The 19591-nt window shown below is 37.9% G+C and overlaps 2 protein-coding genes across 2 annotated transcripts in view; both read left to right on the top strand.

The window, feature by feature from the left end:
* The first annotated feature begins 2926 nt into the window (after positions 1-2926).
* On the top strand, positions 2927-6126 carry LOC110193542 (oncomodulin). Its single transcript, XM_020965415.2, has 4 exons — positions 2927-2987; positions 3603-3735; positions 4325-4434; positions 5878-6126. The coding sequence occupies exons 1-4, from the start codon at positions 2927-2929 to the stop codon at positions 5901-5903; spliced, it is 330 nt and encodes a 109-aa protein (XP_020821074.1). The 3' UTR covers positions 5904-6126.
* An 11670-nt stretch (positions 6127-17796) lies between these two features.
* The window catches only part of CCZ1 (CCZ1 vacuolar protein trafficking and biogenesis associated), a 34821-nt gene continuing 33026 nt past the window's right edge, over positions 17797-19591 (top strand). Inside the window, exon 1 of the mRNA XM_020965307.2 lies at positions 17797-18033. Coding sequence (XP_020820966.1) covers positions 17938-18033 — 96 coding nt within the window. The 5' untranslated portion in view covers positions 17797-17937. The remainder of the gene's footprint in view (positions 18034-19591) is intronic.

The following is a 19591-nucleotide window of genomic DNA, read 5'->3' as shown; positions in this document are numbered from 1 at the left end:
AAAAAATGTGGTCAGTCATAATGGCATATGTCTGTAGTCCCTGCTTTTGAGGATGCTAAGGCTGGTAGCTTGCCTTAGCTCAGGAGTTCTGGGCTGCAGCAGATTTAAAACCTATTTGATACCCACATGAATTCTGGCACCAACTCAGTGAACTCCACAGGTGTAGAAGGCCACCAGACTGCCTAATGAGGGCCAAACTGGCCCAAACAGGAAAAATGGAACAGTTTAAAGTTTCTGCCCAATCAGCAGTGGGATGGACTGAGTGGCTGCTATATTTCCAGCCTGCATGAGATAGGGAGAAATAGTCTTAAAAAAAAAAAAAAGAGTAATGTGATACATGCCTGGAGAAAAATTAGCAAATCTGGATATCATGTTTTCCCTGTTTAGACTATAAAAATGTAAATACTGGGTTGGGGAGTAGGGAATGGGAAAAACACCATAATCCTTTTCTTAAATATTTTCTAGCGATCTGAGAAAGAATACCCAAGTCCTATCATATCACAAATAATTCACTGGTTACTTTCTATATGCCTAAACACCCAAAGTAGCAAGCTTAATATGTTTAAGCATACATCTTTGAACAAATTCTGATGTGTAATATGTTCAGTATTAGATACTTGGAGTCCTAGGGCCCCCTTTGTGTTACAAAGAGCAAAGAACTGGTATTGTAACAATTTCCTTAGTCTGGTATCCTTGGACTCCATGTTCTCCCTTGAATCAAGGATCAAATCAAGACAGAGAGTATTGTTAATCCCCTAAGAAGTCAGAATATGTGATTAGATTAATAGAGGGAGTGAGTTCTCTTAGTTTATTAGTTACTAGAGTGAGAAGAATGTCCTTAGTTTTCCAAGAAGACAGATCTTCCCCAAGTGTATGCCCATATTACCATTGTTTCATTCAGTAAATAATTCAAAAACTCTAACTGAAATCTGGGTATTATTTTTTAATTTCAGCACAACTTCTTTATCTTTTGTTTCGCAACAACTATATAATGTGAGCAAGGCTTTGCTTGTGAGAATAGGTTCTTCCAATTAACAAGAAAAATTTAGAAACTCTTTTCAAGCTAACTGTATATTAAGAAATATGTCTAACAGATTCAGATTTTTAAAAATCAGCATAAACTGTATTTCTTCTAAATGTAGTTCCATTTTATTTCCTTATAAATACAATGATTTAAGATCTGGTAGTAGAATTCTCTCCCAAATTGATCTCTTAAAATGTTCCCACAAACTCAAAATTTTTAAAAAATGAATGTTGATTTTTTTTTTACATGTAATTGGGAAATATTTAATGAAATAAGTATTTTTTTAAATGTTCCCACAATTCCTAGTTGCTTTTTAGATCCTGCTGGTGGTTCACTTTTCTCCTGCTTTACATATGTGTAATTTAAGAAATTACTGGAAAATTTAGAGTAACGTTATTAGAGAAAAAATCCCCTAAACATTTGGCTTCCTCCTATACTCCATGAATGATGACTTCTCTGCCATTCTGGTGCCAAGTATTTTGAAGCTTTCACCTCTCTCTGACCCTGTATCAACTTCACAGGATTAGCCAGCAGTTTCAGGGATTCCAAAACTGGCTCCCCTTTCTAATCTTTTCATGTTCCAGTGATTTTTTTTTCAGCCAGCATTTAGCAAGTTGGTTATTGTCCACCAACACACATTCATCTCTCTGGCCCTTCAGTGTTCTATTTGCAGACCTGAATCTTAAAAGTTTACTGGGCTTTGTTTAAAAAAAAAATTGGCTGTTCCCAACTACACTCCCTTGAGGTTAGAATAGGAAGAAAGAAAGAAAGAAAGAAAGAAAGAAAGAAAGAAAGAAAGAAAGAAAGAAAGAAAGAAAGGAAGGAAGGAAGGAAGGAAGGAAGGAAGGAAGGAAGGAAGGAAGGAAGGAAGGAAGGAAGGAAGGAAGGAAGGAAGGAAGAAAAAGGAAGGAAGGAAGGAAGAAAGAAAGAAAGAAAGAAAGAAAGAAAGAAAGAAAGAAAGAAAGAAAGAAAGAAAGAAAGAAAGAAAGAAAGAAAGAAAGAAAGACAATTAGGGAGGAAATTTGAGTTCTGGCCATTTGATCCCTGAGAAGGAAATCCAAGAAGTGGTTATTGTCACTTTTTGAACCCTATATAAGGTAGGGTTGGTAACACTGCAAAAACACATCTGTTCTCTGCTTTCTTCGATTCTTTTTCCTGCTTCTGCTTGGGGAAAATCCAGAAAGGTGAGCAGTGGCCCAAACCCCTCAATTCCAGACTCTTCCTTCCTGTGTTGCATTTGTGCTAAGTAGAACCCTTAGTATATTCAATCCCCTCCCTCCCCCCCAGGAGTTGAGGTCTCTTTGGACTTTTTATCTCTAGGAGATCAGGATAAAATTCATTTGATTTTCATATTTGAAGGTAGATAATATACTCTTTTCTGTTTTCTCTTTAAGCTCTGTCACAATATTCGGGGGGGCAGATCAAATTATTTTTGCTTTCATATAGAACATCTGAAGAAGCACTGTCTTTAATGTAAAAAGTAGGAAATGTTCTGGATGTGTTTGTATTTTTAAATGCAGCCTATTTGTGGATGTTTACACCATACATATTTTCAAAAGCTGAAAAATAATACAAATTCTTCCATTTCACTTTAGGCAGGAATATAATTCTAAGTAATGGGAAATTTAAGTAGACTCCAAAATCCAATACGCTTTCTTTCTCTTTTGGTGTAAGTTCTGAGAAAGTGCTAAGAAGAGCACTCTTGATTAGCATGGGTATATAAGACTGGTGCCTTAACAAAACCCACTAGAGTCCTATTTTTACATTTTGTTCCAAAACTTTTAAATTTTGAACAAATAATTGGTTTCATTGGAGCTTCACAGAATGTATTTAACTGGGTGTGTCAGTATTTACTTATTGTAATTCATCACATATCATTTCTTCTATGCAATCAGGTTAAACATGAGCATCACTGATGTCCTTAGTGCTGCTGATATAGCTGCTGCCCTGGAGGAATGCCAAGGTAAAAGGAAAAAGAAATTGTTTTAAATTGTATGAATATAAAGTTTTCTATCCTACAGAAGAAAACAGTAAATCTTAGTCATTTCTGCTTCCAGCCCTTCCACTCTACCAGCACCAATGAATAGAAGTTTTAATTATGCTTGAATATTTGGAAGATTAAAGCAAAAATTTGCTAATGTTTACATTAATAATCTAATAGAAAGAGGACCTGAAAATATGGTTCTCTTTACAAAGCCAAAACTGCCAAATGAAAAGTGATACATTCAATCTCCCCTCCCCCCACATGGTATTCAACCAAAGTCTTAGCTGAGGATTTTATCACAATGGCTAGTTATATTGGTGTCTTAGACACCAATAAAAAGGAGACAGCATTCTTCAGTGGCATGGTCAAAAATCAAGAGAACATGTCATTGACAAGTTCTGTCCTAGAATCTCAGTATGACTTTAGGAATGTCACTTAACTTCTCTATGACTTTTTACTAATGAGAACATATCCACAGTACCAAGATGTGATGAAAAAAATTCTATAGTAATGTGTAGCTTAGAACAGTCAGCTTAGAGTATTGTTGAAACACTCTGATAAACTCTGGGAAGTAATGTTGCCTCTATCCTCTAGACCCAGATTCTTTCAACCATAAAAAATTCTTCGAGACTTCTGGCCTGTCCAAGATGTCTGCTAGTCAGGTCAAGGACATTTTTCGGTTCATAGACAATGATCAGAGTGGATATCTGGATGAAGAAGAGCTCAAGTAAGAGTTTTCCTTTGTCTGTATCCCTAATATGTAAGAATTAGAATTTCCTTGTCATTAAATTATACATTTGAATATAGAAGAAGATTGCTTTGTCTTTGGGTCTATTTCTAACTTTGACAGTAGTCATTCGGCTGTATTTTCATAAAAGTACAAAGACAATCAGTTAGTTTACATTCATTAAGCATCTACTATATATCATAGAAAGCATTAAATAAATGTTACCTGATAATCTTTGCAGAAAATTGTTCATTATCTGGACTATTCTTTTGCTAATGAACATTACAACAGTAGTTGATAACAACCTATCAGGGATAATGTAGAGAATATTCCTGCTAGGGGCAGAAAGTTGCATTAGAACTAGTACCTCTAGAACCCTTTGTACAATTTCAAGATTCTTTGTAATAGAAATCTGAAGAATTCTTACTTATTTTTAAAGCCCCCATTCATAAAACATAAAATCTTTGCCTCCAAAAGGCTTAGTTATTACACTGGGAAGCAGATTTATTCATAGAACCAGAAAAAAAAATAATGGATTGAGGAAAATGGTCTACTAGAAACATGCCATCAATGTTTGTTATCCCTCTAGGTTTTTCCTCCAGAAATTTGAAAGTGGAGCTAGAGTCCTGACCAGTTCAGAAACCAAGTCCCTGTTGGAGGCAGCTGATAACGATGGAGATGGCAAAATTGGGGCTGATGGTATGAAACAATTTGCATGGAAAATAAAACCAAATTTATTAGGATGTCTTAGACCTACTATTTGTTGGGCACTGTAATGCACTGGGGCAAGAAAGTGCAAGGAATTTCATTTATAGGAATTAATTACAGGTGAGCAGTGGCAGGACTGAATGTATTACATTATGGCCCATTCAAAGGATACTATTGAATTGAAGGCAAAGAAATATCAGTTTTAAGTAAGTCCTTAACATTTCTTAAATAATTTTTACTAAAAATTAGTGTACCAAGAAGTAGCCGAAAGCTGGTCAATTAGCCAACACTTATTGAATATCTATTGTATATAAACCATTGCATTTAAATTTTGAAAGAATTATGTAGATGTTTATATTTCCATTTGACTTTATTGTATAACTTAAATATTAATGGGACTAAGTGAAAGTATATAATTATATATGGAATATATAATTATATATAATTATATATGGAATATATAATTATATATAATTATATATGGAATATATAATTATTATATATATACATGTATACATATATGCTTAAAACAAGTTGAATATAAGTAAGACTTACCAACTCAAAAACATTTGTAGGCTCTTTCTGTTATGCTAACTTTAAATATAAAATTGTTGCAAATCTTTAGAAAGAAACTATTTTAAATTGCGATTTAATAACTAACAACTTGCTAAATGCTGCCACAGTAGCCATGAACAGTGGCTGTGGCTTCCAAAAATGTCTAAAAAGAATAATTTAGGTACTGGGAGAACTAATTTCATTAAACATCCACATACTAAACTTCAAAAGAAGCAAAGCTTGTTATTAAAAACAAACTTAATTCCTAGTTTCCATTCTTAATCTTTAGCATCCATTTCTTATAGACTTCTGAGTGATACAGGATGAAATTCACTTTAAGCTTTTAGCATTTAATACTATTCTCATAAAATGAGAGGATTAGTACAGAGTGAAAGTCCCATCTTAGGTAAACATTTCCTCAAAAGAACAATCTCTTGAAGCTGAGAATCGGAACATACTCCTCAGCTACAGAAAGAACAAGAACACTTTTAAGAAAACTAAAAATTAACTGCCCACAAATAGCAACAGGAAATTTCCATATTGTTTTATTTTCCAGTGAAGTCATCAGAAGGACAGTTGGGCTAACAAGTTTCAAAATAGGAATATAATAGCTAATCATTGCAAAGCTTAATACTTTTTAAATCATACAGGTCTTGCCTTACCCAGTTGATCGGTTTAAAAAAAAATCAGTACAATACTTTTATCTTCAATCATTGACTTTTGCATTTCTTCTTTTTTATGCTTTCTCTTGGCCTATCCCTTACCTCATCTGACAATTTGTTCTGATTATTTCCTTCCCTCTTCAGAACTCTTTATTAACTGTGATATTCTTTTAAAGTATCATCTTTACTGACAGTGCTCTTACTTCTTCTATTCTAGAATTCCAGGAAATGGTGCATTCTTAAAGACCCAAGTCTATGGAGACAGAAAAAAAAAAAGAAAGGGACCAAACTGCAGGAAGGCCTCCATAACCTTATGAATGGGAAATTCCACATTCTATCCCTTATTTTTTTTTCCTGGCAAGCATCTGTAATTTGCTCATTGCTTTAGTGAGGTAATAAGACTAATGACTCTTTTTTTGATAGCACGTATAGTTCTGATGTGTCCTGTAAGGAACCTCAGCAGACAATGCCCTTAAAAAATCATCCAATAAAAAAAAAGTTTTCTCATCTGCTGCTGTGTGGGTGTGTTCTTTCCCAGTAAGTTACAGAAATGACTACAACTTAGACTTCCAGGGTTATTCTTTGGCAATTCCCAGCAAGGTTTCTTTGCCTATCAAGCAATGAAGCTGTGATGTAGCCTTAGGAAATGTCTGGCATGTGAGCTAACAAGGAAACAAAAATAATTATAAGTGACTATTATCATTTGATTCACTCATAAATTATCTTAAATAAGTGTTATACGTGGATAACAAGGTATTATGACCGGCAGAAAACTACTCTGATATATGTGTTTCCTATTGACTAATGTTATGACACAGTAATGAAAATGTAAGGTAAAAGGATAATCTGAAGACCACCCAAATGGATAGAGAAAAGGGTGGGACCACTTCAGACCAGAGAATTTAGATCTTGTCATGTTAGTTCAGTGGGCAAGGGATTAATGCCCTCTACTTCCCTTTCTTGGCCATTCACTACTTTCCAAGCTACTGCTTAATACCCCTCAACAGCTCGTGTTGTTATTTAACCTGTGAAGCTGAACTGGGGTGTACTGTTACTGTACTTTCAATTAGGGCTAGAGATGGACTACCTCAGCAAAGTAGGCCAGGTGAATCTGCCAAGGCTCTCAGAAGTTTTCCAGCCAAACAACTACCACCATTCTTTTCTCTCACCTTTGGCAAGTGTAAAAAATACAGGTTATCATTAACGTCGGTAGGCCTAAAAAATAATAAGAAAGTTTCCTAGTAGTTTTTAGAATATTCTTTTTGTGTCATGAAGGGTGTTAAAACATTATGGAAAATTACAATGAATTCTCTGGATAGCATGGTCACTTGGGAACAGATCAAGTTTCCTTAACTGATTCCCCAAATTCCAAGTTGGGTAATGGCTCCTGGGATTTTCTGAAATGGTTAGAGCATCCAGATTCCTCTATCATTCTTGCACTAAACCACCGTCAGAACACCTTTCAGTTCTCCTGGTGAGTAGATCCCTTGTCTCATACTCATTCCAGCACTGGTCCAAACATCAAAGATGCAACTTATGGAGTATGGTAAATAATTCCAAGAGATGTATATAGCAGTATTTATTGGATAGGGGAATTTGGTCCACATTGAAGTGAAGTTGGGTAGTAGGAGAGTGAAAATAGCTAGATAATTTTTACTTCTTATATTCTTCTACACTTTTCTCTTTATCTTCCTCCATCCCTAATTTCTCTACCAACCACTTCCTAAACCATAAAACACACTTCTATCAGAAAGATTGACTTGATGGATAAGCCTGATTTTTTTCTCTTCCTTTTTTGTAAGGCTAGCAACAAAGGAGACATGAAAATGCTCAAAAGACAAATCTCTCAAAATATGTCTTCAGGATACCTGGCTCCTTAAATTAGAAAGAGACTTTGCCTCAAGTCTTCATTGGCAACATTGAAGCTCATACCTTCTTTTCCCAATACCACACTGCTGTTGGCTCGAACTTTCATGTATTTCCCTTTAAAAATTCTTTGGCCTTTTATTATTCTTATCTAGGTATTTCATCCAAAATTCTTTAGCCTCTTGAGCCAACACTTGACCTAAAAGGGACCATTAAAAAGCAACTCTGAAACCTACCCTTCAAAGGGCTCCTATTAAAGATCTTATCCTTGAACAACATTGACACAAAAAAATAATTGTTGTGGGTTCAAAACAATCTTACTGGGTTCAGTTTTAAAGGATCTGTGAGAGAAGCAAGTTATTCACCATCACAGTTATCTGGGATAAGATTGTGGTTTTTATATTCATTTTTCTGTCAGTCAGGGTGACATCTACAAAGAACCATTAATTAGAAATTAAGATTACAGATCTTCTATTTCTAATATATGTGAAGGAGCGATCACATTCCTCTGTCTTGTAGGGTATCATTGGATATTGCTGATGTTCTAAAGGGAAAGTCATCAAAGATACAATCAATCACTCAATAAATATTTATTAAGCACATACTATGTACCAGGGTTAAGGGCTAATGATACTAAGGTGATACAAAAACATGTAAAAAAAATAGCTCTTGCCCTCAATGAGCTAACATTCCAATGGGGAAGAAGTTAAATTGGTAGAATCTAACTAAAATTCTTAAAGTCCTCTACTGCTAGAGACCTGAAAAATTCTTCACAAATATTCTATGACTTGGGGATTTAAATTCACGTTAACATTTATTAATTACATAGATCAAATTTTATTAATTACATAGATAAAAAACAAATAAAACACAATCTATGGACATTTTTCCTATAACTAATCTGTAATTCCCATATAATTAACTTGTCCTCAAATACTCATGGACTAAGAGAATAACATGCAATGTTCTTAACTAAAATTTAACAAGCTCTATTTCTACCTTTTGTTAGCTTTCAGTTAAGTTTTTAAGGGGTTTTGTTTTATAGGGTATTTGGCTATAGGGACACATATGGGATTTCTTAATCTGGTGAGAATGGGAGCAGAATTAGGGTCTGATTGTGTTACTGCTGAAAGTATGAAAGTACAAATGCTGATACATTATCAAGTACAGATAAAAATACCTATTAATCTGCAGTTTTAAAAAATTTACTGTTATCAAGAAAGGTAGTTTTTGTACAAACGACAATACTTCCAAAATATTCAACGAAAGGTGTGATGTTAATTTTTGACAAATTCTAAAATCTCCTGCACTAAATATGTAGATTTCATTTCTAAGGTACAGATCTCATGTCATTTCCCTGTTTACTTTTAAAAGTTATCCTTTGCTTTTAGCATGAAAATACAAACTCCTTAGGCATTTAAAACCCATCACAATTGAACTCCAGCCCACCTCTCTGGCCTTATTTCATCTTCTTTCCCTTCATGTATTTCACCTTCCAACCAAACTGTGCTACTAGGTGTTCTCTGAAGTTGACATTCTATATTGTGCCTCTCTGCCTTTGCATAAGCACTCTCCAATGGCCAGAATAAACTTTCATTCTATCCCCCTCTCAGACTCCTTGTTTTCCTTCAAGGTTAACTTCAGGTGTGATCATTTATTATTCTTATCCAGGTATAAAGTGTATTCTTCAAAAGAAAGTGATCCTCTTGCAGGCAGGAACTATTTGCCTTTATTTTATTTTATTTTTTGTTTTTGTTTTTATTTCTAGAACCTTAAGAGTGTCACTTTCATTATCAACACCTTAACTTTTGAGCAAAAGATAGCTTTATAGCCATTCATTTTCTGTTTAAGAAAAAAAAGAATTCGTGAATGTACTCTAAACTTGAACTAGTGAAAACTTATTTTTTTTCTATACCTGAGATTTCTCTCTTTTTTTGTGATTCAGTGGAATTTTTAAACATCTCCAATGGAAATAATTAAGTGTACAAAATAAAATATATTGAAATAGTCTGCTCAGGACAAAAAAAGCTAACAATGAAAACTATTCATGATAATCCACAGAGAGGCTAAACATATTATATCTGTGAAGAATTCTTTCCTGCATTTTCATGATGAATTTTTCTTTCATCTATTTTACAGATGACTACTGAACCACCAAAGAGTGACAATTTTCAGCAATGGAATGATACATTTCTCACTTTTTAGATATTAAGACTCGGAAATTATCTCATTACAAAATAATACTTAACCACTGACTTTAAATTTAGACAATAGTATTTAATTATAATCTTGTCTTACAAGTTGATGGGATAGTTTTTTATTTAATCGCTTACTAGCTCAAAATGGACTTGACTCTAATAGTAGTGTTTTGTTTTGTTTTGTTTTATCAGGATGATTATATATGAATATTTAAAATAATCCAAATATTATCTAGTATTGTACTTCAATTTCCTAAAAAAATACAAAATTTTAATCTAGGAATGTTCCCAAAATATTCTTTCAATTTAAACTGAAAAGTGTACAGCAGAACAGTAAATATATTCCTAAATATTTGTTTGGTAATCAGGGCTTATATATGCTCATATTTAATTTCAAAGACATCTATTCAGCAGCTTAATTTTGCATAATGAAGGGCCAAGAATCAGATTTCAAGCAAAGACCTATCTTATATCTCTTCTGTAAATGTCAAGGTGTGCTATTACTCTGTGAACAGTTAAGAAGATAGGATGAAATTGGAACCAGAAAGATAGTTTCCACCTGGCTTGTTAATTTATTCACTTGAATGATAGTCATTTACATGTTTTCATCATTTCACTCTTTTTTTTTTTTGGTAAATAGCATTGCAGTTGCCAGAAGTTCCAAGAAAATGAGACTATATTTTTCTCAGGATATTCTCAATAAATGTAAATAAAATTGTCCACTCTAGAAATACTCCTGTGAATGATATTTAAAGTTATCCTGTTTTTTTTTTGTTTGTTTTTTACTGCAAATAATAAAAAAGCATCCTGAATCTACCCATGTCCAGGTGACAGTTTAGAAAAAGATGTGTCTAGTGACTAGTTTCTGAGGAATCAAGTGCTTCTACTTCTGAATTATTCAGAAATTTAGGGGCTGAAGCTACCTATAGTATGTCCCCCCCCATTATTTCAGTCAAATGATGATGATGATGATGATGATGATGACAGTTAACATTTATACAGTGCTTACTGTGTGCTAGGCACTGCGCTAAGTGCCTTACAATTATTATCTCCTTTGATCCTCACAACAACCCTGAACGTAGGTGCTAATATTATTATCACTGTTTTACAGATGAGGAAACTGAGGCACACAGAGGTTAAATAACTTGCCTGGGGTCACACAGCTAGGAAGCATCTAGATCACATTTGAACTCAGGTCTGCCTAACTCCAGGACCAGCACTCTATCCACGTTGTCACCTAGATACCTAAAAAAGGAAGACTAATTATTTTATTTAATTGATCAGCTAATTCAGACACAACGCTTCATTTAGAAGCCTTATATATTGACACAACCTCAAATACTTAGAGAGTTTCAAAACTCTACCTAGATCTTTCCCTAAGAGAACGAGCACTACCCTGAACATGGGAGGAAGATCCTCATCAGCATATCTGATCAGTCCGCTATCTGAATTCTTTGTTAATAATAAAAGGCAAAAGTGTTCCTAAAGTAACTAAGCTGGGTAGGCATTAGGCAAAATTTGTTTTGAGTGCCCTTCCACTTTCCCTTTCTACAGATTCAAATCCCCACTGCTTCCTAAGACCCAAGTACCCTAGGTATTCATGTATCCTCTCCTGTCTCCCTAGACAGTTTGCTATCCATTTAACCAATCCTTCTCTCCTAACAAAACTTTCCTGCGTTGTGTCTCATTTGTTCAGGGCTATTGCTAGACGAGTGGATAATCTGATAAGTGTATTTATTAGTATTAACATATCAGCTCACATTTAACAACACTTAATAGTGTAATATGTTAGTACTCAGAAGCATTTGGATTGTATTATATAAGATTCCTGAAAAAGAAATGTCTTAATACAAAGTAATGAAGTTCTAAGGGTTGAATTCTAAATATCCTAGCAATCTGTAATTTGTTTTGGGGACAGAGCTAACTTTTACAGTATGTACCTTAAACACACTAATACTGGCCCAAACTATGACTTCTAATTGTAACATATGAAAACATCTTGAAATCAATTTAAAACAGAAGTTGACTTGAATTTAATCAATTGAGAGGATTCTGGGAAGGAAGCTGTCCCTGGGCAGGGGTGGGGGTGGTGTGGGCTGGAGAACAGCAAATGTTTCTGAAAAGGGGAGGAGTGAAGTTGGCAAACTACAGGCCAATGAGCTTGACCTCAATTCCAGGAAAATTCTAGAACGTATTTTTAAAGACGTCAGTGACCCTCTTACTGAGCTTTGAAGGAAAAAAAAGCAGTCATTACAAATGTACAGCAAGGCTTCAATAGGTAGAGGTCATGGCAAACCAATCTTATTCCCTTTTTTGAATGAGGCACTAGACTTGGACATTAAGGGAATGCTTTAAACGCGGTTTGCCTAAACCTTAGTAGCTAAGCATTGATATTGTTCCCATGCTTTTTTTTTTTTTAATGGAAAAGATAGAGCTAAGCAAGAGAGTGAGTAGGAGATGGCAACCAGAATTGTGAAGAGCCTTAAGTTAACGCTATACAAAGATGAAGAGAAAGAATTGTTTAGCCTGGAAAAAAGAAGATTTATGGGAGCATGAAGATCATACTAATTGTCTTCAAGTATTTGAAGGGTTGTTATGTTATGGTTGGATTAGACTTGTTCTGTTCTAGCCTAAAAGGTCAAATTAAGAAGCAATGGGTAGAAGCTATAAAGAGGCAAATATAGGCTTGATATAAGGCAAAACTTCCTAACAATGAGAGTGTGCTTTGGAAGGTAGGGGAATCCCTCATTAGAGGTCCTTAAGCAAAGGCTGGCTGGCTACTTTAGTGATTCTTTTTCAGCTACAGAACAAAGGATAACAGGATTTTATACTAGATAGCACCAGAGTTCCCTTCCAACTTTGAAACTCTGTGATTATATTTTCACCATTATTAGAATACGCTTTTGTGTGTGTGGTGTGTGTTGTTTTTTTTTAGGCAATTGGGGTTAAGTGATTTGCCCATGGTCACACAGCTAGTGAGTGTCAAGTGTTTGGTCTGAGGTCGAATTTGAACTCAGGTCCTCCTGACTTCAAGGCCAGTGCTCTATCCACTGCTCCACCTAGCTGCCCCTAGAATACACTTTTAATGAACTAAATTTTGGTTCGTAAGGCCATGACATCATAGGAAGATAGCGACAAAGTCAGAAACAGAGAAAGTCTTAAATCTCTGAGCATTTAAGGGATATGTTGTCATTTTTTAGTAGTGTCTGACTCTTTGTGACTCCATTTGGGGTTTTCTTGGTAGAGATTCTGAAGTGATTTGCCATTTCCTTCTCCAGCTCATTTTACAAATGAGGAAACTGAGGCAAACAGGGTTAAGTGACTTGCCCAGGGTCATACAACTAGTAAGTGTCTGAGGCCAGATTTGAACCCAGGAAGATGAGTCTTCCTGATTCCAGGACTGGCACTCTATCTACTGTACCATCTAGATGCCTTATGAGATATGTGACAGATACCAAAAGAAAGTTTAGAGGTTTAACTTGTGGTAACAGAATTCTAAGAATCCCTTCCATATATTGGAAGTGAGTAAAACCAAATTTCCATGGCCATTGATTGAATCACTAATCTCTGCCCACTATCTCACAAATGCATGCCATCGTCTCAAGAAGGACAAACACAACTTCAATCCAAATTCTTATCTTTCTTGTGGAATACCGCAATAGCCTTCCACTTGGTCTCCCTTCTTCAATCCATCTTCCACTCAGCTGTTTAAGATGATTTTTTTCTAAAGCATAGGTCTGACCTCATCAACTGCTATTTGGTGAATCCTAGTGGCTCCCTATAACCTCCAGGATCAAATATAAAGACCTTTGTTTGGCATTTACAGCTCTACACAAACTGGTCCCTTCCTACCTTTCTAATCTTACTCCAGTGGTGTCAAACACACAGCCTGCAGCCTGCGTGCAGCTCACAACACTCCTAAGTGCCATTGAACCAGATTAAAATGTAATTAGGAAATATTGAACAAAATAATAAAAATACAATAAAAGCAAAGATAATATTACATTTTTAAAACTAAGTCGGTATGCAGCCTATAGGGAACCTTATGTGCAGACCAGCAGCCCCCTTATTCATTTGAGTGTGTCACCACTTCCTTACTCAACTCTACAAATTCTAAGATCTAGCTACATTGGCCTACTTACAGTTCCTCCAACATGAAACTTCATCTCCACCTCCATGCCTTTATACTGGCTGTGCCCCATGCCTGGAGTGCTTTGGCCCTTCACCTTGACTCAGTTTCCCTGGCTTCCTTCAGGATTCAGTTCAAATCCCACCCTCTGCATCCTGTTGATGCCTCTCCCTTTGGAATTACTTTAATATACTCCGTATATATCTGGTATGTATCTGTGTAATAAAGATGAGAGTGTCTTTGTGTAGCTTTGAAAGGAGCACAAGAGATATCTCTAACCTCTTTTCTTCCCACCTTACTCTAAGGTAGACTTTTATTCCTGACAGGAGAAGCAGAAGGTTGGGCCAGAAGCTTGGCCCTTTTGAGAACATCTCCTTTCCTGGGCTTGAATTATATCTATCTACTCCCATAAATATTGTTAGTCTAGGGGATATTGTTTTCAGCTCCAAGCTAAACTTTTGCTTGCTGTTCATTAATGGGGAAAAGGAGGACACAGACTTCCTTCCCACCATTTTGTGGCTCCCTTCAACCTCTGCTGGATTCAATCAATTCTGGTCATTATTGAAGGCTTCATCTTATCAAAACAGTGGGTGAGAGAAGGGAAGATAAGAGGAGAAAGTGACAAGAAACACAAATACTAGAGGCCTGCTGCTTCTGGAACCTCTACCCAGTGACTTGGCATCATGACTATGCTTTTTAGAGGTTCTCTTCCCATGGATCCAGTTCTATAATGAACATACATAGGTAATAGCAAAGAAACCCATTTATCCAAGTTGATAGCAAAAGTGAAATCAGAAAAAGAATACATAGGAGAATATATATACATATATATATGTATATATATGTGTGTGTGTATATATACTACTCAGTATATATGTATATATACATATAATATACATATACATATATGTACGTGTGTGTATACTTGTCAGTATAGAGTGAAGGAGCTCTCTTACTGAGAACAAGGTAACTGAGCTCAACCTACAGAATCCCAGATCCCACCCAAAAGGAAATTCCCCAAAGTCTCTAATGTAGCAAGCTGGGGATGAGGGCATGATGGAAACTGCTAGCTTTTCTCATATAGTCTTCTTCCCAAAGTCTTCTTCCTTCAGCATCAACCTGAAGTGGGATTGGCATTGTCCATCTTCATCATCTTTCTCAAAGCTGGAAGACAGAAGCACTGAAACAACTGAGGAAGCCCAAAGAGACTGAAGAGTTCTCCTCTCTCCCCCTCTCCAACTCTGCCCAGCCCCAGGGCATTGATCTCTACCAATGAGGAAAAAGTCCCATACCAATGGGCTTTAGGATTTGGGTCAGAACTAGTTACTTACCTGTTGTCTCTTCCATTAGAATGGATGCTTCTTGAGGGCAGGGATTGCTTTTTGCCTTTGTATCCCTAGTGCTTAGCATAGTGCCTGGCACTTAGGAAATGCCATAATAAATAAGCGCCTAATAATAATTGTCTGACTGAGGTTGAGTTATTAAATCTTGTCAACTTAGCCTTAATAATGTTTCTCAGTTAAGCCTCCTCTTCCACGGTGAAACAGCATCATTTAGTGAAAAAGAGACAAGGCTGGAAATCAGACCAGTGACACTGAACCTCAATTCTGATCCATCAGATATAGATAATAATACCTTTCCTACAGGGAAAAGCAAAAGAATTTTGTTAAAAGAATCAAAGAAGACAACTGATATGAAAGTTCTTTGAAAAAGAATTAAATCAGGGGCTCCTAGACAGCACAGTGAATAGAACTCCAGCCTTGGAATCAGGAGGACCTCAGACACTTGACACTAGCTATGTGACCCTGGGCAAGTCACTTGACTCCAATTGCCTCACCAAAAAGAAAAAAAATTAAATCACGATGCAAATGCAGTATATTACTTCCACTGCCACTGACTTAACTCAGGTTTCTCATTACCTCAGCCTGGACCACAGAATTTGAGAGCTGAAAAGAATCTCCAGGGCCATCTAGTCCAACCTAAACCAGAAAAGAATCCTCAATATAATACACTTGACAAGTGGCTCCTATTTTCTGATTTCTTCGATTAATTCTGCATATCACTGAGGAATACCTAATGGCCTGGCATCATGAGAATCTGATTAATCTGCTTTTCAGAGGTTATGCTACTATGTATCTAAATAAATCAGATTGAAAACTGATTGAAAAAAATTTCTAAATCCTTTTAGGGACCACTGGGAAAACACTATGAATGACTAACCATATTGACCATATGACTCAATTCCCATAGAAATAAGTATCCAGTCTAAGACATCTCCAAAAGTCTCATGATGGAAAATGTTATCCACATCCAGAGAAAGAACTATGGAATTTGAATGCACATCGAAGCATACTATTTGCTCTTTTTTTCTCTTCTGTTTTGTTTTGCTTCTTCTTTCTTGTGGCTCTTCCTGTTGGTTCTAATTCCTCCTTACAACATAACTAATGTGAAAATATGTTCAATAGGAATGTTTACGTAGAGCCCATATCAGATTGCTCAACATGTTGGGGAGGGAGGAGGGAAGGAAGGGGAGAAAATTTAAAACTCAAAAGCGTATGGAAGTGAATGTTGAAAACTAAAAATAAATTAGTATTTTAAAAAAAGAAAAGAAATAACTTGCTTTTGGCAAAAAAGAAAAAGAAATAAGTATCCAGGAGGGCTGTGAGGCTTAATTATTTAGTGACTCTGACTCTCTTTACCCTTCAACATCCCCCAATCCCTTCTTCCATCTTCTGATTCTGTACCATAGAATTCTCATTATAAAATAGGTAAGAAGCTCCCCTTCCAACTTCCCTAAAATTCAGATTCTCAGATCTACATATCGTGCCCCCCAACTTCTTTGCTGATTTCTAATCTCACATGCCTTTCAGACATCTCGAACTAAATGTTCAGTAGACATCTTAAACTCAATATATCCTAAAGCTCAAGTCCCATCACGTCAAATACCCACCCTCAATAAACTCTAGTGGCTTCCTATCACTCCAGGAGCAAATACAAAACGCTCTGTTCAGCATTCAAAGCCCCACATAACCTAGCCCCCTCCTGCCTTTGCAGGTGTCATAACTTCCCAACAGGTGTGTGCTCTTTGATGCAGTGACTCTGGCCTCTGGGCTGTTCCATGAACAAGACACTCCACCTCTGGTCTGGCTATCCGGCTGTCCTCCATGTCCTCCCCCGCCCCCCCCCCGTCCTCCCTGGCTTCCTTTAAGTCCCATTTAAAATTCCACCTCTCATAGGAAGCCTTCCCCAAGCCCTAGCATATCGTAGGCGCTTAATTAATGTTTACTGAATTGAAGTCAGTTGTGAGCTACGGTGGAAGAGGTCACATTTGTTACAGGCAGGCTTGTCCCTGAAGGGTGATGGCAGGACGTCACGATAGGGAGGGAAGGTAGAGAGGAGCTGAGGTTCGGCCAGTTAATTAACCCGACAAGTCTAAGGCGACAGTGGTAGTGGAGTGAGCACTGACTGTGGGTATGAGGACCCAGGTGCCAATCTCATCCCTGCTTCTCACTGCCTGTGCAACCTTGAGCGAGTCATTGAACTCTCCTTGGCCTCAGTTTTCTCATTGTAAAATAAGGAGGCCTTTCAAGTTCCGTCCAGCTCTAGTTCTGTGATCTTATGACTCCCTGGAATTTAGGGGCTCCGGCGTATTTAAGGGCTTCAGTTTCCTCATCTGTAAAATGGGATGAGAGGGGTTGGGGGGTAATACCATGATTTCTAAGACCCCTTCCAACTCCAAATCTAGGGCCCTATGTAGCCCCGCCTCTTAAGGGCGGGCAGAAAGGGGGAAGGGGCGGGGATATGGAAACTAAAAAAGAAGGGCGGAAAAAGGGCGACAGCAGCTTCACAGATAGATGAAGCAGGGGAGACTACTTCCGGGCCATCCACGACTTTTTCCGGAGCCGCTGCCTGAGTAAAGCGGAAGTGTCCGGGACTGAGGCGCTTGGCTTTAGAAAAAGGAGGAGGAGGAGGAGGAGAAGGAGGAGGAGGAGGAGGAGAATCCTGGGCTTTCCTCAGGGCTCGGGCTCGCCTGAGGACGCCGGGGGTCAGGGGTTCCTGCCCTCCCCCGCTCCGGAGGCCGGGGATGGCGACGGCGGGGGCGGCTCAGGAGAAGCAGTTTCCCCCGGCGCTGCTGAGCTTCTTCATTTACAATCCCCGCTTCGGCCCCCGGGAAGGAGAGGTAGCAGGGGGCGAGGGGGCTGTCCTGTCTCGTCCGTCGGCCTGGGGTGGAGGTGGGGGGGGGCCGGCCGGGCCGCCCCCGGCGGATTGGAGCGGGGGGGGGTGTCCGCCAGCGTACCTGCCCGTGCGATTGAGGGAGGCCGGGCTTCGGCCGGGGCGGGCGTTGGGGGGTCAGGTCCGGGGGGACCCCATGCGAGGCGGCCTAAGGCAAAGGGTTCTTAACCCGGGGTGCCCTCCCCCAAGGGATCCACGGATAGATGTGAGGGGCCGTGAACTTGGATGGGGGGAAAATGACATCTTTATTTCCCCTAACCTCTAATTTGAGCATTTCCTTCAGTTAACTTCAAAATATTTTTTCTGAGGAGGCGTTACTAGATGGCCAGAGGGGTTCACGACAGTGAAGAGGTTAGAAGAGCTGTGTGAACCTCTCTGGCTTGGCGGAGGGAGCCGGTGACAACTGTTGGCAACAGAAACATTCCCCCTTCCCTTTCTCCTCCCCTTTCTCCTCCTCCCCCTCTTCTCCTCCTCTTCTCCCGTCCTCTCTTCTGCCTTTTCTTCCCTCTCCTCCCTGTCTTCCTCCCCTCCTCCCCCTTCCCTCCTCTTCCTCCTATTCCCAGTTCCCTGTCCCCTGAAGATTAACCTGACCTTTCCCCAACGGCTCAAAATCTATTTTGGTGTCCGGTATTTTGGACTTTTAGGAGATTCTTTGGAGAGAGAGAGACAGATACAGAGACAGAGACAGACAGTAAGACAGTGTGTGTGTGTGTGTCTGCCTGCCTGTCTGAGCTCTTATCTTTCTTCATTGTTGTGGAATGAAGATGTGTAGGATGGGAGCTTTATGCCTAACGTGAGATGATTTGCTCGCAAGGCTGTAGGCACTGATTTTGCCTTTTAAAATCCTGGCTTTTAAAGGTTTTTTCAAACCTTCTTTCTCTCTAGGAATTTGTTTTATTTTTAGGTAACTTCTTTTTAGGGTTATCTTTAACTTTGTTGTGGGTAGCTAATCACAAACTTTTTAAAGGCTACCAGTCTTTAAATGCTAAGGAGTGTGCTGTCTCTTAATTTTCTACAACCAATTCTTAGGAAAGTAAGTAGCAAAAAATTAGCATAGGAATATCCACTGGACCTGTGATTTCTTTGGTATTGGAAACTCCATCCACCAAATCAGGTGGACACTTTACCTGCAACTTAGGAGTCTGAAAAATCATCCAGGAACTCAGAGGTTTGAGTGACTCCTCCAGGGTTCCACGGTCAGAATATAGAATGTTAAGTGTATTTCAACCCAGGTCTTCTGGGCTTTGAAGCCAGGTCTCAATTTACTTAAAATTGAGATAGAGAAAACAAAAATTCAGAGTTGGTGCTTTTAGGGGAAATGGTGTGTTGTTACTTTCTTATAAATGTGAACTCGGCGTAGACTAGTGATAGCTATTTACTCTGTGTGTGTGTGTGTGTGTGTGTGTGTGTGTGTGTCTGTATGTTTTGTGTATTAATAATGGGGCCTCTGGCTTTGTTTTTAATTTGAAAGAAGAGGTGGAAAGTTGATAGTTGTACTTTTTCAG

This window comes from Phascolarctos cinereus, unplaced genomic scaffold (assembly GCF_003287225.1).
Source record: "Phascolarctos cinereus isolate Bilbo 61053 unplaced genomic scaffold, phaCin_HiC Scaffold_4;HRSCAF=312, whole genome shotgun sequence".
Taxonomy (NCBI): Eukaryota; Metazoa; Chordata; class Mammalia; order Diprotodontia; family Phascolarctidae; genus Phascolarctos; species Phascolarctos cinereus.
This window is presented reverse-complemented; position numbering and strand designations above follow the sequence as displayed.